Here is a 25171-nt window from a genome sequence, read left to right on the forward strand (position 1 = left end):
TCCATGGTTGTTCAATCTGTACATGGATGAGGTAATAAAAGAGGTACAAGGTAGGATAGTGGATGTTGGAGTGGCCCTGGTGAGAGAGGATAGTGTTTGGAAACTCCCTGTACTGTTGTTTGCAGATGATACTGTGTTGTTGAGTGAAGACGAAGGGGAGCTGCAAGGCTTTGTGGATGAGTTAGGGAGAGTGTGTAAGAAACGGAATCTAAAGGTGAATGTAGGGAAGAGTAAAGTGATGGTCTTTGAGAGAGGTGAAGTCAGTGAATGTACAATGAGGTTGGATGGTGAGGAATCGGAAAATGTGAGTTCGTTTAAGAACTTGGGTAGTTCGATGAGTAAGGATGGAGGTTTGGAGGGTGAAGTGCTTGAAAGGGTACAGCAGGGAAGAAAGGTTGCTGGTTCTTTGAAAGCAGTGATAAGAAACAGGGAAGTGAGCATGGAAGTGAAAAAGTTACTACATGACAGTACTGTATTGTGATACCAACTCTAATGTATGGAAGTGAAACTTGGATGTTGTTGGAAGGACACAAGTCAAGAGTGAGAGCAGTGGAAATGAGTTACTTAAGAGGAGCCTGTGGAGTCACATGGAGAGACAGGCTGACGAATGAGGATATAAAGGAGCGTTGTGGTGTGGATGTGGATGTGATAGGAAGCGTTATGAGGAACACACTGAGGTGGTTTGGCCATGTGGAGAGGATGAAGGGTGAGAGACTGATGAAGAGAGTGTATGTGAGTGAGGTGGAGGGGGGAAGAGGAAGGGGAAGGCCGAGGATGAGATGGAGGGATGGGGTGGAGAGGTATATGAGAGAGGGGGGTGTGAGTTGGGAGCAGGGCAGTGAAATGGCGGGGGACAGGGCGACTTGGAGGCGATTTGTTTGTGGCCACCCCAAACGGGATTGAGGCATCTGGCAATAGATAGATAGATAAATAAAATTATTCAAAATTCTATTCCATTCTAAATTATGCTAGAATTATGCTAAAAGTTGTAATATGCTAATTAATATTCTAGACTCAAAAGTTTGATCAGAATTATGATAATAGATTAAAATTATGATAGATATGGTAATACTGGTTGGTGGGGAGAGGCGAGAGGGAAGAGGGTAGTAGCATTTCTTAATATGCTTCAACAGAGATAATGTATTTTTAATAATTTTTAAATTATTATTAGTAAATAATATTAAATATACATTATTGATTAAGACTAGCATATGCAATTCCTTACAAAAACCATTAAAACATATTATTTAAATCAAATATCCACAGCCTAATAATTTATTAGGCTGTGGATATATGATTTAAATACTCTGTTTTCATTATTTTTTATTTTTTGTAACTAATTATATATGCTATTGTATATCTATATTGAATTATTAAATAAACTGTCTTGACAAGACAAGAGAGAGAGAGAGAGAGATAAAGAGCATTATTCTGTGAGAGAGAGAGAGAGAGAATAAATACGTGAATGGCAAAAGGAGAATCCTTTTGAGTGAGGAGATAAGGCATAATCTTCGTCCCTCTTCTCTCTCTTATTCTCCATTCCTTCCCTCCTCTCTCTCTTATTCTCCATTCCCTCCCTCCTCTGTCGGAGAGAGAGAGAGAGAGAGTTGTTGATACAGTAATCACGTGATCTTTGCCAATGCCCTGGTAAATACAGGCTGTTTTTCCTGGACAATGACCTACTGTACCTCAGTCACCGCAGGTGGTGGGCAGGTTGCTAATTTAGTAATTTATTTATACCAATATATATTTTACAGTAATTCCCACAAATATATGCAAATGATTTGCGCTAGCGCTTTGCAACACTGCACAAGCTAAATATTAGATTGTGCACTTGTGCAAATTACAGATGATAGAAAATAATAATAATAAATAAAAGTAAGTAAGTAGGTATGCTTTTTTATTTAAATATCTCAATATTTTTCAGTAGTTCCCAAAAATATATGCAAATGGTATGCACTTGCGCTTTGTGACATTGCACAAGCTAGATATTTGTCAGATTGCGCATTTGTGCTTGCGCAAGGTAGTGAACTGTGGATTGCGCTTTGCGCTTGCGCATGGTCCTTCTTCGTTTGCGCTGCCCACCACTGCTGCTCACAGACATGGCTGGGGCCACACTGAGACACAAGGGGGTGCTGCTGACTCCTCCTAGTGGCAAAAGGAAAAACTGCTCCCTCTTTTCAAATTACTGGAACTTTTGGGTAGCACCTCATATATATATATATATATATATATATATATATATATATATATATATATATTTATGTATATATATATATAAGTATATATACATAAATATATATATATATATATATATTTATGTATATATACTTATATATATATATATATATATATATATATACACACACACCTGGATCCTCTGTGGTACAGTGCTAAAGTGTGCGTTTTCGTACACCGAAGAATGAGGGTTTGCGCCCCGTCAAGGTAAAACTCTTTGGGAGCGTTCTTCAGGGCATGTACTGCATTGGTGGACACAAGGGATGCTATGGTTGAACCAGCGTCACATATTATAAAGTTTGCTTGCACCTAGTTGGCTTGTGCGGACCGATTACACATGGGTCACAGACTACACACACATCCAAAGCCACTCCAACACTACAATTACACTTACAAGCACTTCTCACCCTACATACAATCTCTACTAGACAGCCTAAGCCACTTGGTAGAGATATATTGGCTGTATCATCCCCATTTCGTTCGGGATAGGCCGGTCCTGCTGTGGACATACAAAACGGCTGATGAGATGAGATACACACCTAGGTCCCAATTAGCTCGTGATCAAATAGTGCAATTCCCAGATAGTGCGAGCTGTCTCTTGGTATCCACAACATCTCAGATTAACCACAGCTGAAGATGTGATTACTCCAGCATCTGTCAAGGATACATTACAAGAGGTGAGATAAGAGGAGGTTACACCGATGCCAGCAACACCAGAAACACCAGGAGAGCTCTCCATAATGCAGATCAGCCAAATCTTGGCTGCTGTAGATGCTTTAACCCTTTGGTTGCAGTGGCTATGATGACAACCTATTGAATGTGCTCAGTGCGGAGAAATAGGAAAAAAATGGTGTGTTTTCAACTCGTGTTTTATCCCACTTACACTTAATCTTAAGAGCTAAAATTTTTATCGGACAGACTTCAGTCATTCTACTATCGTTTACAACAAACTGCTTGTCCATGTGCACTCCAAGCCCGGAGAACAATTTGAGAGAATACAAGGTGTGTTTTGACCATCTGACACAGGAAAGAGCCCAGTGAGGCAGAAATTTCCACCAAACCACAAGATTTTTGCCGTACAAACTAGGGTTACTGCCACATTACCTCATCACAATAATTACAATAATAATAATGAATAAAAATAAACACTTCTAGCTAGTCTCGTATGGTTTTATTACAATAATCCAGTGTTTATGCTAGACTTCAGCGAAAGAGTAGCGATAAGAGGAAAATCATTACAAACTTTATTAAACTTCATAAATGACTTTTATTACCACTTACTTTTATAAAACTTATTGATATAATGTCATGAGTCATTTCATAGCATAACTGCACAGTTTGCAACTGCAAAAATGCTTGCTTGCAAATGCACTTAGCATATGACTTCTTTGATTATAGCAAAAACATCACTAAGTCACTTGTACAGTATTTTATCACAGTATTTCAAGTATAATATAAAATAACACTTTCAGCCTCTAGTATGATATTAGTGCATTTTGGGTGTGTATTACTTCGTATTATTTACGAGAGAGAGAGATGTAGGGAGAGAGAGAGAGGGAGGGGGGAGGGGGCAGCAAACTGGTTTAGACCAGCTCATCCAGGGTATGTGTACATGTGTGTGTGTGTGTGTGTGTGTACATATACTATTATTTTAGTATTAGGGTAATTGAGGAGTGGATTAGCTAATGGCCGGAAACGCCACAGGGCCAATGCGGAGTTAGGTATACCATTCTCTTCCTCAGTCCTTCCTTTATCCCAAGAGAACTGATTTATGGCCATGTGATCATAGCAATATGGTTGAAAATCCTACTTTGATAACCCTTATAGATTTTGTGTGACACTTCTCTAACTTTGGGGTTGATTTTCTCGTTTTTTAAAAAATGGCATTTACGGCCTTATGCTAATCCACTCCTTAATTATCAGTGTTTAAAAATTTAACCCCTGAATTTGGAGTCATTCATCCACCAAATGAATTTTCCTCCCTAAGTTATGTTTCAATTAGTGCAATATCAGATAGCACGCGCTCGCACATCCACCATATAGGCACGTTAATTGGGACCAAGGTGTATATAAATACCGGTGTGTATATCTATCTATCAATCTATCTATCTATCTATATATATATATATATATATATATATATATATATATACACATATACAGTAAGTCCTCGTATTTGGATGCAGTTTACTTCGACGCCTCGTTTTTCATGCAAGAGAAAAGTTTCTGCCCACAATTCACGAATTTCCCCCACAATTTGATGGTCCCAGTCGACAGCCTACAACGCATGCTCATTTGTTGGCGTCCATTTTGCGACCACCCTGTCTACCATAACCAACATTGCAACCACCTTCGATGCATACACCAGGACTATGCCTGAGGCTGCCAACATCCTATCAGTCTTGAGTGATCTGAAGTCTCAAGTGATGGCCGTCTACAACAGAAACATAAAGGAGCAGAGACAAGCCCGAATCACACGATATTTTCATGGGAGACAGAATGTGGCTAGTATTCTGCAGGACTTAGACGTGCCAGCAGGGTTGGATGAAGGAGGAGAAGTGGACAGAGAGGAAGTGGAGGTGCTGGAGCCTGAGTTCAACTTCGAGGGCTTCGGCATAGGTGATGGGGGTTCTCCAGGGAGGCCCATGTACCTAGTAACTAGCCCATCTACCCTCAACACACCTTCACCTGCCACTCTAGCCAGTCTTCACTTTATTTCTGGTAAGGATTTTTGGTGTTGCAGCACTTTATAGCAGCTTTAATGTCTTTTCAGGTACATGTTTACCGTTATGCTGTTTTAGCACTAGAAAACAATCTCCATTTAATTTTGGGTAGGGCCTGTTTGGTGTTATAGTACTTTCTGATAGGGTAGGTACATGTCCCACCGGAACGCTCCTCAATTTTTCCCATTGATTCTTAACTTCACAATTTGAAGTTTCGCGTTTCGCGCGGTTTGGGCGGAACATCCACGCCGCCAAAAATGAGGATTTACTGTATATATATATATATATATATATATATATATATATATATATTTATATATATTTATGTATAGATACAGTATATATATAAAATATGTGTGTGTGTGTGTGTGTGTGTGTGTGTGTGCGCGCAGTGATATCGGAAAAGAAAAGGAAAGAAGAAAATGTTCCAATTGCTTTCTTCCTTAAAGATGTGATTTTAGATGAGATATCATGTAGTGGAGGGGTCTATGAAGGCTATATCTAATCCCTCCTGTTTAAAAATCCCCAGAGGTATGTAAAATTGTGTGTGATTATCAAGAATTTAATGAAAAACCATCATTGGATTCAAGGGGTTAATCCAAATGTGCCCAAGCGTGGGTGATATATCTGATACCATTATTTGTCCTGTACTGTACACCTTAAACAGCTAGCTTTGGTGATGCTGTATTTACTGTACCCTTGAGAACACTTGCCACCTGCATGATGATATAGGCACTCTCTTATTTAGTTATGGTTTAGGGCTGTATTCTCATGGGATCAGATGACTTTCTAGCACTCCTTTTTATCAGTGTACTGCTTCTCATCATGCGTATATATTCTTATCTATGATGTTTTTGCTCAGTTTATATAGTATTATCTTCAGGTGGCTGTACACCGCATGACCACCCAAATAATTTCTTGTAACCAAGAAAGCCTTTTATTATCTTGGGTGTTAACCACATAACAAGTGGTTGCAAGGTGGTCTAGTGAGTTAAAGGTGCTTCAGTCAGATTTGGCCCATAAGAGTTTACCTGCAAGGGATAATTGGGATTTATTGCTCACTCAGGGGTGAGCAACTGGCCATTCACTGTAAATGTAAGGGCGAAGTAGCCTATCTGTGGATCCTCTTGCTCCTATTGAGGCAGCAAGTGGTGGGATGATAGGTAACTCTATATTCTGTCTGACACTGCTTCCTGTGAGGGGTGGCCTTGAAAAAATGATTTGGCATTTCTGTCCCTGCTCAGTACTAACCCATCTGCTCATGGCACATGACTTTCCCTTATATTTCTCCCCCTTGTTCTGAGAGTCTCTCTAAACAGCCTTAATTATACACTCATAACCAGTCTCTCACTCCCCATTCCCTCTACATGCCTGAACCACTCAATGTTTCTTTTATTTTTTCCCACATCATCAGTCTCTACCACATTTTTCACAGTTCTTTTCATACCAGAACCACATCAGAGTGTTTTATTTTACTTTGCCCACGTTAGCCTCTACATCGCTTACTGTATTTCATGATTCCATTTTATTTCTCCATCAGTCCATCAGCCACTCCATAGGCATTATTGATGTAACTTGTAGTATGCAAAATATAAATGAATACTGTATAAATGAAAAATTAATCATCATTCATCATCCAATCCTACGTTGCCCCATGAGGAGCGTAGGAGCCCGGGGCTTAATAATAATAATAACAACGGTAACAATAACTACAACAACAACAGAAATATGCTAGTGAGCTGTCATAGCCCATGCAAATACAATCCTAAACCACTTTTTAAATTTTGTAATTACCCTATTTATTTTAATTTGGAGTAGGTTTTATTATTGCAAGGTATTACCAGCATTTTGTAGAAGAGTGGTGGTAGATTTAGTAATGAGTGGATTAAGAGGTATCTCCTTTAATCCCTGCACTATAAGAGGTTTCATGAAGCTTAATGAAGTCATTTGGTGGTACCAGAAAGAAAATAGAGTTGTCATAGAAGTGAATTGGTAAACCCATCACTGTGATGACACTTTCTTGTAAATTATTGTTATTAATGTAATTATGCAACCATTGGATGATTTTATTCGGCTTAAGAGAGACCTGTTTTAAGGAAGGCATTTGGAGAGATTAATTACCCTGTATATTTCCCCTAGAATGCAAGGGATCCTTCCTAATTTAAAGAAAGTTGTCCTGTAGCAGATAGTATGAAATAGAAGATGTCATTCGAGTGTAGAGGTTATGTGGTCCCAGTAACAGATAAATGAGGTAGAACAAATACAAGGTAATAAAAGTCTGTATGGTCCCATAGTACTCGGCTGATGAGATGTTGGCATGTGTAAATGGAGGGCAATGGTGTATGAGCTAGAACAAATATAAGGTAATAAAAAATGTCTGAATCATTCCATAGGTACTACATGACTGTCTCTGATGACTCGGCTGATGAGATGTACGCATGTATATATGAAGGCAGTGGCCGGGGAGGAGCGGGCAGCGAGACCTATGCACAGATCGAGCCCAGGTCCTCCCCTCCACCTCCCTTGCCTTCCATGCCCAGTTCCCCACCTCCTAATGCCCCCTCTACTCCCTCCCCCCTCTCATCGCGCAGTGGTGGGGGTGGAGGGGCAGGGGTAACGCAGCAAGAACCCCCTCCACCGGCTCCTCCCAGTGTGGACAGCCTCAAGCATGTCGTCCACTCCAGGCAAGGTGAGCAAACATACCTACGGCTGTACAGGGTGGTTCACAAGTAGCTCTCCACTAGGAACTCACTGGGTGGTATCCTTTGTGTTGTGGCAACAGCTCAGTCTTCTTGTGTGGGTGTGGATGTACCAGTGGGAGTAAAAAGTTTATAAGTGTTGCTTGATAGACATTGATAATGCTGACTAAGCTGTCCCATCAACACATGAGAAATCACCTAGCTGCATTGTGTTTCTGTGAGCTGAATACAGTATGCTGTAATTGTCCATCATTCTGAAATAAAATATAGTGCAAAGTTTTTTTATTCTCTGGTGGAATGTTTTTCAGGATATTTTATATGTTTTGAGCACCTTAGGTTTCTTAAACATAGTGAAACTGGTGGACTAATTAAGACTGATGACAGCTGAAATAAAATGAAAACTAGGTTTTTCACAGCTAGAAGGTAATGTAATGCACTTCATTGTCTGACTGTAGTTTGATATTTGATTTCCTCTCACCCACTAATCTATTCAGCTTTTTTTTTTTTTTTTTTTTTTTTTTTTTTTTATAGAGCTTTGTCCCACGCCATATCTTAATTATCTAACCTACAGTTTGTTTATTAATTTGTATACATTTGTTCTTCCTCTTCAGACATAGTACATTGGCAGTATGTAAAACAACTTTTAGCAGTTTATACATGCAGTACCGTTACATTTAGACATGACTGTCAGAGTTATATTTGTCCATTTTTTTTTCTTTTAAAGGAATAATGGGGATATTAAAGATGCAGGGAGAGAGCATTATAACTTGTTGTTGAATGAGGAGTTTGACTGGGACAGGGAAGGTTTGGAGCCAGCAGATCAAGTGTCTGGCCCTTGGCCTTTGATTGACACTGCTACTGTGAGTGAGGCAATAGGTAGGATGCAGGTGGGGAAGGCAGCTGGTGTGTCTGGGATGACTGCCGAAATGTTGAAGGGCCTCAGGAGATGTTGGGGTGAGGTTAGTCACCGACCTGATAAACAGGATTACATATGAGTGTGTTGTCCTAGATGATTGGCTGAAGAGTGTAATTGTAAATGTGTACAAAGGGAAGGGTGATACCCTGGAAAGGGGAAATTATAGAGGTATAAAGCTTTTACATCAGATAATGAAGGTAATGGAGAGAGTTCTAGAAGGTAGGATTAGAGAAAGCATGAATATTGATGAGATGCAGAATGGGTTTATGCCAGGCAGGGGGACCACTGATGCCATATTCAATGTTCAGCAGCTTCAGGAAAAATATATTGGAAAGAATAGGGATCTGTATTTTGCTTTTGTTGATTTGGAAAAGGCCTTTGACAGAGTTCCTAGAGAGGTGATGAAGTGGTCAATGAGAAAGCTTAGCTTGGAGGAGTGGCTGGTTAGGGTGGTTATGGCCATGTATGTGGGTGCTTGCACCCAGGTAAGAGTGAATGGAGATTTGAGTGATGAGTTTTTCGTGAATGTCGACATGCATCAGGGGTCAGTTTTGAGTCCCATGTTGTTTATCATGATACTTCAAGCCCTCTCATGTGACTTCAGAAATGGACTTCCGTGGGAGATGTTGTATGCTGATGATTTGATGTTGATTGCAGAGAATGAAAGGGAGGCAGAGGAAAGATTTAGTAAGTGGAGAGATGGTATGGGGCACAAGGGCTTAACCCCTTAACCGGGGGGCGTCACTTTCGTGACGCTTGGGAGCAAGGGATCATACCGCGGGGCGTCACTTTTGTGATTCTGTGTTATTTTGAATTCGCCCTGGCTTTCAAGTGGTGGCTTGTATCATCTATCAGTACTGCCATGTCCAACACTAGTCAGCATTCCTAATCTCATCTGTACTCCCATCCATTGTTGACAATTTATCCATTTCTCCCCGTTCTTGACTCCCCTCCCTACCTCCCCTCCATTACCCTCTCCTCTTGCCTGCCCGGCCGTGCTGCGCTAAGTAAATCTTCCCTGGAATTTTCCACTGATTTCATCCATTGCAATAAACCCTATGCCCTATTCTTATACCAAATAATATACAGTATACAAAAAAGAAATAAGGTAAGTGATAGTGCCATACACCTGGAATTGGCTAATTATCACCTGACAACACCTCACGTGCACTCGTTCGCTAATTTTTGCTCTTTATTTCCTCTTGAAATGTGCCTTATAATCTATGCTCGTAATAAAAATATGTATAAGAAAGGAAGGGAGAAGCCTAAGTGATATTTACATTCACCTGGAACTACCTAATTTATTATGTATTGTCAAGATTTCCTGCCAATCATTTCATAGCATATATATTAGCAGGTGTCACCACGCTGACATTGGCAGCGTTGCACTCCCCCTAGGCCACCACAGCATTCAGTTTACTGTCGTCTTTCAAGGTGAAACCACGTCAGATTCGCGCCTGTCCAATTCCGCCGCTTTTTAGCCCTATGCAAAGAGCCATGTGACCTCTACCCCTACTAAACCTCGTGTGGAAAGGGGTAAAGGGCTAAGTGACTGCTGTGAAACGTGAACTGGCTAATTTATCAATGAAAATGATGGACAGTGACTGCGATCTATCCAGTGACTAAAACAGTGGAAGTGGAAATGTAAATAATGTGTAAACAGCAAGTGAAAGCAATGAATGTAAATATAAGTGAGCAGTGGAAAATAGTTTTATAAGTTACTGCAAGTGACAGTGCATAACAGTGTAAATAAAATAGAAATGTAAATAATGTAAATAGTGAATGCTACGTATTTTACTGAAAGAGAAATTGAATGCCTACAATGACAATAAACTACTATTACTGAAGGAAACTTATGGATAAAGACTGCAGATATATATACCGTAAGTTTTTTTATAGTAATATAAATATAAAGTGTGAGTGTTTTTATGAATAATAAATGACAGAACACCAGCGGCAAATGAGCGCAAGTGGGAAGGTCATATGCGCTCGTAATTTTCATTGCTTTCACTGTGTTTTATTTTTTGGAGTATGGCTTCCAAACTATTTGGAAATCATAGAATAGTGTTTGCTAGTGATAATATCGGGCTGTGGTAATCATATTACGGGTTGTCGGGAAGTGTAAAGTGGAGACTTCGTTACCCAACTTCAGAGGTCTCCACAAGTCCTACGGTACTCGGCGAACGCTCAACAAACATCCCAGGAGAAAGCTGAAGGTATGTGCCATATGCATATGTAATTTTGATATTCTAGGACTAATAACTGATTTTTGGCAAATATTTTTAGAGAGTCTGTTGGAGCGTGAATATGCCCACAGGACACGCAAGTCAAGCAAAAACAACCCCGCGGTTTAGAGGTTAAGTGAAATGCAGATAAAACAAGGGTGATGATATCTAGGGTTGGTGGTGGTGCAGTCAAAGAAGAGGGAGAGTGGCCATGTGCAATTTGCCACAAGGGCATGGAAAGTAATTCCATCTCGTGCTGTGTTAGTGATAAATAGATGCACAAGAGATGTAATGGTATTAGAGGTAGACTGCAAGTTAATGCTGATTTTATGTGTGCGGTGTGTCGGGGAGAGCAGGTGGAGATTGTCAGTTGTGAATGGATTGAACTTGCTGGTGAGTCTCTTGAGTGTGTGGAAGAGTTTTGTTATTTGGGAGACATGGTATGTGCTGGAGGTGGGGCTGGAGCTAGCTCTGTGGCCAGGGTGAGAAGTGGTTGGAAGAAGTTCAGGGAGCTGTCGCCTCTCCTGACATTGAGAGGACTCTCCCTACGTGCTAAGGGGTCTTTGTATGCAGCATGTGTTAGGAATGTGATGCTATATGGTAGTGAGACCTGGGCAGTAAAGGAAGAGGATATTTACAGGCTCAAACGTACAGAAATGACAATGATTAGGTGGATGTGCAGTGCGTCCCTGCGTGCAAGGCCTGGGGGGGCTGGGTTTATGATGGAAGAGTTGAGAGGTAGGATGGGACTGAAGTGTATTGGTGTTGTGATGAGGAGAAGTAGATTGAGATGGTTTGGGCATGTGGAGAGGATGGGGGATGATAATTGGGTGAGGAAGGTGAGAGTTTTAATATTGGGGGTGGGGTTGCGAGGGGTAGACCAAGAAAGATGTGGGACGAGGTCATAAAGTGTGACCTCAGGATTAAGGGACTGAACCAGGAGGCTGCCATAGATCGAGCAGCATGGAGAGCCGTCAGTAGGTGACCAAGGCCAACGCATGCAAGCATGTTGGAACCTACAAAAACGAAAACGAAGCTGCACTGTACCTAACTCCTTTTGTTAAGCATGAGACATAAGTAGATCAGATAAAACTTATTCTTACTGGAGTGTTTGTTTAGTCCGTAAAACAAAGTACTGTAACATTGTACCTGAAGCTTTTGCAGTGAAGTAATATGCAGTGTGTAAAACACTTGGAAGTAGTGTATGACACCGTATTGTGTCTGTATCTTTGGCTGTTTATTCAGCTAGTGTAATGTAGCAGCTAGGTTTTGGTTTGAGTAATGGCAGCTGTAGCAATGAAAGCTCTTTGCAGGTTGATATTTACTTCTAGGTTTCTTGTATTGGCACTGGGTGGTCTATAGGCAATAGAAAAATTTTGATTTTGACTTAAATGTATGTATATGAGGTTCCTGATAACATAGTGTACCAAACGCTGCATGTTTAAAACGGAGAAAAACGCAGTTAAAGTTGTGTAACTTTAAAAATGCCATAACTTAGGAGCTAGTGATTTTTTTTTTTTTTTTTTTTTTTTTTTTTTTTTTATAGCTTGAAGTTCGAACTTTCATGTCATGTTAATCTTGGTAGAAGAGAAATTAGCAGCATTCTGTAAGGTACAAGAGTAGCTGCATTTTTCTCCAGCATGGTTATCGAGAGACAAAATGTACTCTCAGTAAGCATTTTTAACAATCAAACCAACCAAAGATATCAATGGGAGATGTTTATAATAGCAAAAAGCCCAGTGTTCCTGAGCTTCTTACTAATGTTTTGTGTCCACATCTCTGGCCTCCTCACTCTTTTTCTGTTATGAGAAGGACCAGCAGCTTTTTGCTCATTACTAGAGTCACTCATGATCTCGAGACAGTGAGATAAAACACTAAAACAGCTCTGAAAATAGCCAGTTAATCCAGGGAGTGTTCTAGGCTGGCTAGTAAACAAAAAACTGTCACGTCGCTACAGATTCACAGATCACAGTTGCCAATGTCTTGCTGAGCTCTCCACCTTTCCTGTACATTATGGCTAACTCATCCTTAAAATCATGCACTTTTAAGCAAAAATATTCCATTATGTTAGAATAATGGTACAATAATTAATAATGCTATAAAAAAAAAAAAAGCATGACTGTGAACATAAAGAAATGCTAGTATCTGAGAGGCACTTGGTACTTTCTGTGACCAGCATGAAGGTTTGTCGATACACTGAGGTGAAGCAGGCAGTGAGACCATGTTACAGAAGGTGAATTTGGACCCTAATGCCAGTTGCTTTCTGTACCTTGTGGTTGCTTTCCAGATCAAAGAGGGTTTGGGCTACACAGTGGTATAGTTAACTCGTTTTCGCTTGCAGTGACACTTGGTACACTATGTTATTAGGGGCCACATATATATATATATATATATATATATATATATATATATATATATATATATATATACACTCAATCCTCGAGTACCGCGGGCAATAGGGACTGGACAAGGACCGTGGTACCCAAATCCGCGTCACTCAGACAATATGTTTGTGTGTATAATGGTACAATGTGTTCTGGCAACTTTTCATAACTCACTTTTACCCCTTTTTACAACCTAAGCCCATGTAAATTAACCCTTACTTGCACCCACCATCAGGTAAAACAATGAGACGTAACTATTGTTATTTTAAAAATCAGTGGCATTAAAAATAGCATTAACAAATGCAGAAGTTGGGCTGGGTACTCTTTAATTGATACGTAGCTCCATGGTATTTTCCTCCCTCCCCTCAACCCCATTGTTGTTGTCAAACTTTCGCCATCTCTTGTATCATGTGGCCTTCAGGAGAGACCTTAGGCCATATGGTTAGATGAAAATTCATGGGTTTGACGGCTTGAGGGGACGAAACAGAACAAAAATGTGTGCTAACCAGAAAAAATTACATTCATCCTTGTTTTCTCTTGAGTTAGCGTTCTGTTTCACATTCTTTATTTGATATCGCGCTTCCCTACACTTTTCAGACAGACTAAGCATATGGCTAAACTGTTCAGTCAGTCCGAAATGTGTTGGGAAAAGCGATATCGAACGAAGAATGTGAAACGGAATGCTAACAAAAGAACATGGGTGAAAGTGTATTCTTTTTTTTTTTTGGTTTGCAAACATTTTCGTTCCATTTCGTCCTCTAAAACTGCCAGACCTATAAATTTTAGTCTAACCATACGACCTAACGTCTCTCCCGAAGGCCACATGATACGAGAAGGCGAAACTTTGATAACATTATCGGTGGGGGATGGGGAATGAATGCCGGGAAGCTACGTATCAACATAAGGGTACCTAGCCCGACTTTTTTGTTAATGCTATTTCTGATATCATTGGTGATCTTAATTACAATGATTATATCACTGTTTTACCTGATGGTGCATATAAGTGGGGGTAATTTACGTGGGGTAAGGTGGTAAGGAGGAGTAAAAATGACAATTTCTCTGACGCTCCACATAACGCCTAAGCTTCTCAGTCAGCTTCAGGACAAATATAAACTTTCAGTGCTACAAGGTTCGCATCACTTCCTTTGCACGATCTTTATCTTCTCCTGGTCCTTCCAAATCGTTATGATGGTGCTTTCATGTACTCCACACTTTTTTGCCATTTCGGTAAACGTATACGCTTTACTTACAGCAGTAGAAGGACCTTACCAATTCAATTCATATTCCTCCAGTTTGTTTTCGGTGTTTTTCTGACTATTTTAAGGGTGATAAATTACAACTTCCTGCAGAAAAACTTCCCACATTTTATCATCACGTTCCTTAAGCCGTACCTATGATTGTCTTGACGTACTCAAAGGTGGTTTTCGTCTCCCAATTTCCCAACTGGATGCTAGGTTAGATTAGGTTAAATTATTAGGTATAGTTAGGCTAGGTTAGGTCAATTGTAGTTAACATTTAGGACATGCCCTTTCGCTGTAACCCTGACGAGTCAAACGAGTTGTCACAGTGTAACACAGCTAAAAACAACGGGGAAACAGATTTAGCATGAAACGATTATTTACCTCCCATAAGTAATCCGAAAAATACAAGACGATCAGGAAGAAGATCGAAGAATGTGGAACTGAACGCTAACTTGTGAGAGAACATGGATGGAAGTAATTTTTTTTTTTCTGGTTAGCAAACATTTTCATTCAGTTTTGTCCCCTAAAACTGCGAAACTCATATGACTGTGAGGTAAAGTCAGTGAGATGCGAGAAAGGATTTTATAGCCGTATGCTCAGTCGGTCTGAAACGTGTTGGGAAGCACGAATTCGAACGAAAATGTGGAACTGAACACTAACTTACGAGAACCCATGGATGAAAGTTTTTTTTTTTTTTTTTTTTTTTTAATTAGGAAACATTTTCGTTCCATTTCGTCCCCTAAAACTGTGAAACCCAGTATGAGTGTGGGGTAGAATTAGGCGAGGCGCGAGAAAGGACATAACCGTATGCTCAGTTAGTTGGAAATGTGTTGGGAAGCACTAAATCGAACGAAGAATGTAGAACTGAACGCTAATTTACAAGAACACATGGATAAAAGAGTAACTTTTTGTCAAGCAAACATTTTCATTCCATTTCATCTCTTAAAACTTCAAAACCCATTATGAGTGGGTAAGAACTAGGCGAGGCATGAGAAAGGACTGATAACCATATGCCCAGTTGGTCCAAAATGTGTTGGGAAGCATGAAATCGAATGAAGAATGTGGAACTGAACCCTAACTCACGAGAACACATGGATTTTTTTTTTTTTTCCTGATTAGCCTACATTTTTGTTTCATTTCGTCCCCTGAAATTGCGAAACCCATAAATTTTGTCTAACCATTTGGCCTTGAGTGTGCCCATGAAGCATATTTCCATTCTGTATGCGTATTCATCTCACCACTGAGAACCCTCAGCCAGGAACGATGCTCGCCCAGTTGTTTCAAAACTAACCATAGGTTTTTCTCAAAAATATGCTCAGTGTGTTTCCCAGGCAAAATTTTTTCTACCTAACACCTAACGTATCCCATTAGGACTGCTTGGCTTAGGTGGCTGGGTGTGGTATTGAGATCAATACCCATAGAGAATGGAACTATGTGCCCAGGAAAAGTACCCAGAGTTTAGAGGGTGACGTCATCTCGCGCGACTTTCAAATTTAGTCGCCAGGCCAGCTGACTTCCCGCGTGAGCTCGAGTTTTAATGCATGTTGACATGACTTGTCTCATTATGATGACCGCATTAGAACAAAAACGTGTTACTCAACCACGTATTACTCAAGGATTGAGTGTATATATATGTATACATATATATATATATATATATGTTTTCGTTTTCGTTTTCATTTTCATTTTCGTTTTTAAAGGCTCCAACATGCTTGCATGTGTCGGCCTTGGTCACCTAATGGCGGCTCTCCATGCTACACGATCCATTGCAGCCTCCCTGTTCAGTCCCTTAACCCTGAGGTCACACTTAATGACCTCGTCCCATGTCTTTCTCGGTCTACCCCTCATAACCCCACCCCCAATATTAACACTTCTCACCCTACTCACCCACTTATCATCCTCCATCCTCTCCATATATATATATATATATATATATATATATATATATATATATATATATATATATACTGTATATATGGTGGGATGAGGATGTAGAAGCTGCAATTAAGGAGAAAAGAAGGCTTTTCCGGGAATGGAAGAAGGGTGGTAGCAAAGAGGAATATTTGGCTCCCAAGCGTAGGGCTAGAAGAGAGGTAGGCTATACAGGGCAAAGTCTGAGTCACAGAGACAATTACTTGATAACCTAAATCATGGGGAAAGGAAAAATATATTTAGGGTGGCAGGTCAGGTGAAGAGGGATAATCGGGATATCATAGGTGAGCAGTGTGTGAAGAATGATGAAGGAAGGGTAGTGGTGAACAGTGAGGATATTAAAGATGCATGGAGAGAGCATTATAACCGGTTGTTGAATGAGGAGTTTGACTGGGACAGGGAAGGTTTGAAGCCAGCAGATCCAGTGTCTGGCCCTTGGCCTTTGATTGATACTGCTACTGTGAGTGAGGCAATAGGCAGGATGAGGGTGGGGAAGGCAGCAGGTGTGTCAGGGTTGACTGCCGAAATGTTGAAGGCCTCAGGCGATATAGGGGTGAGTTTAGTCACTGACCTGATAAATAGGATTATATATGAGTGTGTTGTCCCAGATGATTGGCTGAAGAGTGTAATTGTAAATGTGTATAAAGGGAAGGGTGATGCCCTGGAAAGAGGAAATTGTAGAGGTATAAAGCTTTTAGATCAGATAATGAAGGTAATGGAGAGAGTTTTAGAAGGTATGATTAGAGAAAGAGTGAATATTGATGAGATGCAGTTTGGGTTCATGCCATGTAGGGGGACCACTGATGCCATATTCATTGTTCGACAGCTTCAGGAAAAATATATTGGTAACAGAAGGGATCTTTATTTTGTTTTTGTTGATTTGGAAAAGGCCTTTGACAGAGTCCCTAGAGAGGTGGTGAAGTGGGCAATGAGAAAGCTTGGCTTGGAGGAGTGGCTGGTTAGGGTGGTTATGGCTATGTATGTGGGTGCTCACACCCAGGTAAGAGTGAATGGAGATTTGAGTGATGAGTTTTCCGTGAATGTTGGTGTGCATCAGGGGTCAGTCTTGAGTCCCATGTTGTTTATCATGTTACTTGAAGCCCTTTCACGTGACCTTAGAAATGGACTCCCATGGGAGTTGTTGTATGCTGATGATTTGGTGTTGATTGCAGAGAATGAAAGGGAGGCGGAGGAAAGGTTTAGGAAGTGGAGAGATGGTATGGGGCACAAGGGCTTATGGGTAAATGCAGATAAAACAAAAGTGATGATATGCAGGGTTGGTGGCGGTACTGTCAAAGACGAGGGAGTGTGGCCATGTGCAGTTTGCCACGAGGGCGTGGGAAGTAATTCCATCTTGTGTGGTGTTTGTGATAAATGGGTGCATAAGAGATGTAATGGTATCAGAGGTAGACTGCGAAATAATGCTGATTTTATGTGTAATGTGTGTCGGGGTGAGCAGGTGGAGATTGTTGGACATGAAAGAATTGAACTTGTTTGTGAATCTCATGAGTGTGTGGAAGAGTTTTGTTATTTGGGAGACATGTTGTGTGCTGGAGGTGGGGCTGGAGCTAGCTCTGTGGCTAGGGTGAGAAGTGGTTGGAAGAAGTTCAGGGAGCTCTTGCCTCTCCTGACATTGAGAGGACTCTCCCTACGTGCTAAGGGGTCTTTGTATGCAGCATGTGTTAGGAGTGTAATGCTGTATGGTAGTGAGACCTGGGCAGTGAAGGAGGAAGATATTCGCTGGATCAGACGTACAGAAATGACAATGATTAGGTGGATGTGCAGTGCGTCCCTGCGTCCAAGGCCTGGAGGGGCTGGGTTTACGATGGAAGAGTTGAGAGGTAGGATGGGACTCGAGTGTATTGGTGTTGTGATGAGGAGAGGTAGATTGAGATGGTTTGGACATATGGAGAGGATGGGGGATGATAATTGGGTGAGGAAGGTGAGAAGTGTTAATATTGGGGGTGGGGTTATGAGGGGTAGACCGAGAAAGACATGGGACGAGGTCAGTAAGTGTGACCTCAGGGTTAAGGGACTGAACAGGGAGGCTGCAATGGATCGTGCAGCGTGGAGAGCCGCCATTAGGTGACCAAGGCTGACACATGCAAGCATGTTGGAGCCTTTAAAAAACGAAAACGACAAAGTCCTCGTCAGAAGTATCGAACACCTATGGCCGGGCGCGCAATACTTATGGCCAAAAAAGAATCACCCGTTTTTGGTAGCAAAAATTGAGCCAGAAGTTTGCGGCGCTAGCATGACGTCCCAGTAGCCTGAGGCTTTCCTACACACTGGTTGGTTCCCGCCTCAGTTGCCTACGGGCTGCCTGAGAGAGAGGGACTCCGCCGCGTCTCCCTCTCTTTTTGCGCCATTTTTTACCAAGTGTCCCGCAGTGTTTTGGCTTTCGCCACTTTGTTATGGCACCTACCCGTGAATTATTGAGTGAAATCATATCCCAGATCATTGCTCTAAAAGGAGGCAGGCCACCAAATGAAGGAAATTAGTGAATTGGTTGGCGTGGCTCGATCGACAGTGCGTAGGTGGTGCGCGCGTTTTCGAGGGGAAAACAGTGGTGACGTTCCCACAAAGAAACTGCGGTCTGGTAGGCCCAGGAAAACTTCCCTGAGGTCTATTAATGTTTTAAAACATGCAGTGGAGTCTAATCCTCGTGTGAGTGCAAGGAAAATAAAGGAGAGCAACCCGGAAGTCTTTGGTGAGGTTTCTGTGTGCACAGTGTCTCGAAGGGTCCATGAACTTGGTTACACAAGTCACAGACCTGTGAGAAAGCCTCTTCTCGCTCATTACCAGCGACTTCGTCGGCTTGCCTTTGCTAACAAATACCTTAACTGGGGTGAGGAGCAATGGTTATCAGTGTTGTGGTTTGATGAGGCAACGTTTAGTGTTACCTGTAACAGAGGAGCACGTGTGTACTGGCACAAAGGTAGTGACCCACTTGACGCACGTTACGTGGAAAGCACGGTTAAACATCCTGATTCACTCTTGGTATGGGGTTGTTTTTTTGGTAAAGGTTTGGGGAAGCTTGTTGTGCTTCCCAAGAACTGCAGAGTGAATCAGGATGTTTATCTGGAGCTTCTGTGTGATCATTTACCAGAGTCCTTTGAGCTAACAGGTGCATGAGTGTTTCAGCAGGACGGTACACCTGGTCATAAGGCCAAATCGGTCACCAATTGGCTTCGTGACTGCGAGGTATCATTCATGAAAGACTGGCCAGGAAATAGCCCAGACCTCAACCTGATAGAAAACCTCTGGTACCTCGTAAAGAAGAATCTCCAAGGGAAGGACGTGAACTCTCTGCCTAAACTGGAAGCCGCCATTCGTGACTCCTCGGACAAAATACCCCTCCAGCACCTCAGGAACCTCGCCCTTTCACTTCCAAGACGTCTCAGGTCCGTGAAGAAGCATAAAGGATACCCTACGAAGCACTAAAGGTAAATAAAATACATTATTTATATGTTTTTTCAATGTTGAAAGTTTGTTTAGTAGGACGGACGCAGGGCGCTCAATACTTCTGACGAGCACTGTATATTTATATATATGCAGTAAAAGTCCTATTATTCGGCAGCTAATTATTCAGTAGATCCGACATTTTGCCAGTTTTGAGAAATAGTCCCATTTACGAAAATCTTTGATTGTTTGGCAGGTGTCCGGAATCATCTCGGCAGTCCAGGAAGTGTTATCTGTGACTTGTAGGCCTAATGTTTCATTACACTTCTGTATGTTCACTAATTTCTATATTTTTTAAGATTCAGGTATACTACTGTATTGATTACAATATTACACAGTATCATACAGTACAGTAACCACCCCCTCCAAATTAGCAAGGGTTACGTTCCAAGCCCCCTCGCTAATTCTTGAAATTCGTTCATTCTTGACGCCATCCTGAAAATGACATTTACCGGTAACTGCGTAGCCCATGAACCACTGATACTGTAATGCATTACCCATAAATAAATGTTGCCTGTTAAATCAGTTTCCCCATTGTTTTTAGCTATATGGCTATGACAGCTCTAGTATTTTTATTCCCCAGCATAATGGTGGAAGCGACTGACCTGTTTAAGTAAACCTAACCTAACCGAGTTTAACTGTACCTAGTAATTTAACCAATCCTAACCTAACCTAAAATCAGAAAAATACTTAAAAATAAACTGAAGGAATATGAATTGGTAAGGTCTTTCTGATAAAAGTTAAATGTACATTTAGCGCTCATTCTTTTGTTCATTTTTGTTTTTAATGTGAGAGAGAGAGTATTGATGCAGACAGTAATATATCCCATTAACCGCTGGGGGTAGGGGGGTTTCAAGAATACTCCCTCAGTATCCCTGCTTGTCGTACGAGGCGACTAAAACGGTTGGTGGTGAGTTAGTGCCCCACCCCGTAAAAAGAACTAACTAAACAAGCGAATAAAGCGCCTCGGACCAGGACGGACTATACTTTGATGACTAAGGAACGGACAAAGGACATTCTGAGGGTGGGAACGTGGAATGTGAGAGGAGTGAATGATGAAGTGAAAGAGAGAGAGATTGTTCAGGTGCTTGGGGATGCAAAAGTGGATATATGTGGATTGAGTGAAACTAAATGGAGAGGTTAAAGGGTGAGAGAATGGGAATATGGTTTAGGTATATGTGTGGGAGTTAATGAAAATGAGAGGGCAAGAGAGGGAGTATGTCTGATGATATGCAAGAAGTGGAAGGAGAATATAAGAGAGTATGGAACAGTGGGTGCAAGGATTGTATGGGTGAGGATGAAAGTAGGTATACAAGCGTGGGCAATTGTATGTGTTTATGCTCCAACAGAGGACCGAGTGGCATGAATGAAAGATGAGTTTTGGGCGAGAGTAGAAGCATGTACGGACAAATCTGAGAGGAGCGAGAGAGTGCTTTTGATTGGAGACATGAATGGCAAAGTTGGGAGTGTACGAGTGGATGCAGTGGTTGGTTAGTGGGGTGTGCCAGCTGAAGTAGATGGGAATGGTAGTGCTTTGGTGGACATCTGTGCTGGTAAGGGGTTGGCAATAACCAGCACCTACTTTCTGCATAAGATGATCCACCGGTATACATGGGGAGTAATGAGGAGGATGGATGGTAAACTTGTTGAACGAAAGGCAATGATAAACTACGTGTGTGTGGATGAATGAATGAGAAGACAAGTGTTGGATGCAAGAGTGTGGAGAGGGTGGGGGAATGGAGTCTCGGACCATCACTTAGTGTTGGCCAAGATTAAGCTGCAAAGAAAATGGTTAAGGAGATGAAGGGGAAGACAGGAGGAAACAGCTCCTGTGAGAAGAGCGGAGAATTTGCAAGATAGTGAGAAAATGGCAGAGTATAAGAGTATAGTGGAAGAAAGATCGGGAAGGTATGAGCTAGAGGAGATGGAAGGGGTGGAAGACGTATGTAAGATATTCACGGAAGAGGTAGGCGCAGCGTGTGAGGTGGTTTGTGGAGTGAGGAGGAGATGCAAGGGTGTGCAAGGGACAGCATGGTGGAATGATGAGGTGAAACGAGCTGTGGAACAAAAGAAGAAGACATATAGTGAATGGTTAGCGAGGAGAGTTAGGGGAGAAGATGAGAGAGAGAAGAGAGAGGTATATGTGAGCAGGAAAAGGGAGGTGAAGAGACTGGTGAAGGAGAGTAAGAAGAGAGTGGATGAAGAGTTTGGGAGGAATCTGAGTGTGAAATGGAGGGAGAGTAAGAAATTGTTTTGGAAGGAGGTAAAGAAAGTAAGGCATTGTGAAAGGGGATATAGTAGTGGAGTGAAAGATAGGAATAATAGATTGTTGGTGGAGAAGAGAGAGAAATTGAGGAGATGGAAGGAGCACTTTGAGGATTTGTTGAATGTAGAGAGTGAGAGCAGTATGAGTATAAGTGGTTGGGGAATGGCTGGGAGAAGAAGAGATGAGAGGAGGGAGGAAGAGATCAGTAGGGGGGAAGTAGTGGAAGCAATGAAGAAGATCAAAATGGGAAAGGCCCCAGGAATTGATGGAGTGTGTGGTGAAATGCTGAGGTATGGGGGTGAGATTGTTGTGGAGTGGATATGAAAGTTGTGTAGATTAGCTTGGGAAGAGGGAAGTGTTCCAGAGGACTGGAAATCAGGTATAATTGTTCCATTATACAAAGGAAAAGGGGAGAGAGAAGTATGTGGTAACCATAGGGGTATTTGCCTTCTTAGTGTGACTGGTAAAATATATGGTAGAATACTCATTGATAGGGTTAAGCATATGACAGAGGAGCTAGTTGGAGAAGAACAAGGGGGATTTAGAAAGGGAAAAGGGTGTGTAGATCAGATATTTGTTCTAAGATGTTTAGTGGAGAAGTATCTAGAGAAGGGAAGGAAAGTGTATGCTGCCTTCATGGACTTGGAGAAAGCTTATGACAGAATAGATAGGCAAGGTATGTGGAAGGTATTAAGAATATATGGGGTGGAGGGGAAATTGTTGAATGCTGTGAAGAGTATGTACGAAGGAGCTAGGGCTACAGTGCGAGTGGATGGTGAGCTAAGTGAGTTCTTTGATCTCAATGTGGGACTGAAACAGGGTTGTGTGATGTCTCCATGGCTGTTTAATATATACATGGATGGGGTCGTAAAGGAGGTGCAGGGTAGGGCAGTGGATGTGGGAGTGGCTCTAATGAATGTGGGTGAGATTTGGAAGATTCCGGTGTTGCTGTTTGCTGATGATACAGTATTGTTGAGTGAAGATGAATGGGAGTTGCAAGGTTTGGTGAATGAATTTGGGACAGTCCCTTACCGGATTATGGCGTCTGGCAATAGATAGATAGATAGTGTAGGAGGAGGAAGCTGAAAGTTAATGTAAACAAAAGTAAAGTTATTGTGTTTGAGAGGAATGAAGTCACAGAATGTACAGTGAGGTTGGATGGTGAGGATATGGAGAATGTGAGTGCATTCAAGTACTTGGGTAGTGTGATGAGTAAGGATGGAACTTTGGGAGATAAAGTGCATATTGGGTACAGCAGGGAAGGAAGGTTGTTGGTTCACTGAAAGAAGGTTGTTGATTCAGTGAAAACAGTGATGAGAAATAGAGACGTGAGTATGGATGTTAAGAAGTCACAGCATGATAGTATTGTGATCCCTACCCTGACGTATGGAAGCGAGGCGTGAACCTTGCAAGAGGGGAACAAGTCAAGAGTGAGAGCAGTGGAAATGAGTTACTTGAGAGGAGCATGTACAGTAGAGTGACATGGAGGGACAGGTTGACGAATGAAGAAGTGAAGGAACGTTGTGGGGTGGATGTGGATGTGGTTGAGAGGATTAGGAGAAATACACTGAGGTCGTTTGGACATGTGGAGAGAATGGAGAATGAAAGACTGACTAAAAGGGTGTATGTAGGTGAGGTGGAGGGAGGGAGAGGGAGGGGTAAACCGAGGATGAGGTGGAGGGATGGAGTTGAGAGGTATATGAGGGAGGGGGGGGTGAGTTGGGGGGAGGGGAGTCAAATGGTGGGTGACAGAGCGACTTGGAGGTGTTTTGTCTGCGGCCACCCTTTGCGGGATTAGGGCATCGGGCTATAGATAGATAGATGGAACTCCTTAATAACCTTCGGCACTGAACAAGCCATTACAGTACCTTTGTCAGTGATGTCAAATTACTGTGAGCTATAAAGGAAATTGAACAATTATGGGGATGGAACGAAGGTCACTGGTATGTTTACACGACTCTACGCTACGATTCCAAGCAGTCAGGCGGTCGCTAATCTCAGATGTTTTTGCCCATTCGGCAAATACATCTTAACTAACTTAATTTTTCCGTGACTCATAGCGATATCATAGCATGGGTTTAGGAAGCTAAATAACATATTGCTAGGTGAGCCAGACGATTATCTTCACATCTTTAAGAAAAATAAATTTATTTCCGAAGAATGGAAGAAACTTACTCTATACGTACTCAGAGAGGGATTAAATTTCTTCCATTTTCTTAAAGATATGAAGATAATCGTCCTGCGCACCTAGCAATGTGTTATTTAGCTTCCTAAACCCATGCTATGATTTGCTATGATTCACGGGAGAAATTATGAAGTTACGGTGCATTTACCAAATGGGCGAAAACATGAGATTAACCTACCCCCTGAGTGCTTGGAATCATAGCGTAGAGTCATGTAAATATGCCAGTGACCTTCGTTCCATTCCCTTAATTGTTCACAGTTTTTTCATAGCTCACTAACTCGACATCACTGACATCGGTACTGTAAAGGGTTGTTCACTGCCGGGGGTTATTAAGGGTTTAATGGAATACATTACTGTTTCACAGGTAAGCAAAAAACGAACAAAAGAATGAGTGCTAAATGTACGTTTAACTTTCATCAGAAAGACCTTACCAATTCATATTCCTTCACTTTATTTTATGTAATTTTCTGATTATTTCATTTTGTGTTTGGAAAAAGTACTGTATACAGTACTCACTCCAAACATATTTGTAATAATATAAGTAGAGATGAGTTCACCAATACAAGTGATGTACTGAGCTGGTAGGTAATATTTCGTATCATTTCAGCCATCCAGGAAGTGTTGGACTTGTAGGCCTACTGTGTCATTACACTTGTATATGTTCACTAATTTATATATATATTTCAGATTCAGGTATAGTACTGTATTGATTACAGTATTGTACAGTATACAGTACTCTCTCCAAACACAGTTGTAATACCATAAGTGGTTCACCAATATAGTTAAGGTACAGGTAGGTTTTTTGATTATTCAGCAAATCCAATTTCTCGGCATCATCCCGGTCCCATAAATGCCGAATAGTAGGACTTTTTCTGTATATATATATAATATATATATATA

At 41.4% G+C, this 25171-nt stretch overlaps 1 protein-coding gene across 1 annotated transcript in view; it reads left to right on the forward strand.

Annotated features, from left to right (window-relative positions):
- Positions 1-25171, forward strand: part of LOC145403727 (uncharacterized) — a 307526-nt gene that overhangs the window by 169115 nt on the left and 113240 nt on the right. Inside the window, exon 9 of the mRNA XM_080275407.1 lies at positions 7355-7650. Coding sequence (XP_080131533.1) covers positions 7355-7650 — 296 coding nt within the window. The remainder of the gene's footprint in view (positions 1-7354; positions 7651-25171) is intronic.

Source organism: Coenobita brevimanus, chromosome 61, assembly GCF_032717465.1.
Source record: "Coenobita brevimanus isolate Jiangsu-jjx chromosome 61, ASM3271746v2, whole genome shotgun sequence".
In the NCBI taxonomy this organism is placed as follows: domain Eukaryota; kingdom Metazoa; phylum Arthropoda; class Malacostraca; order Decapoda; family Coenobitidae; genus Coenobita; species Coenobita brevimanus.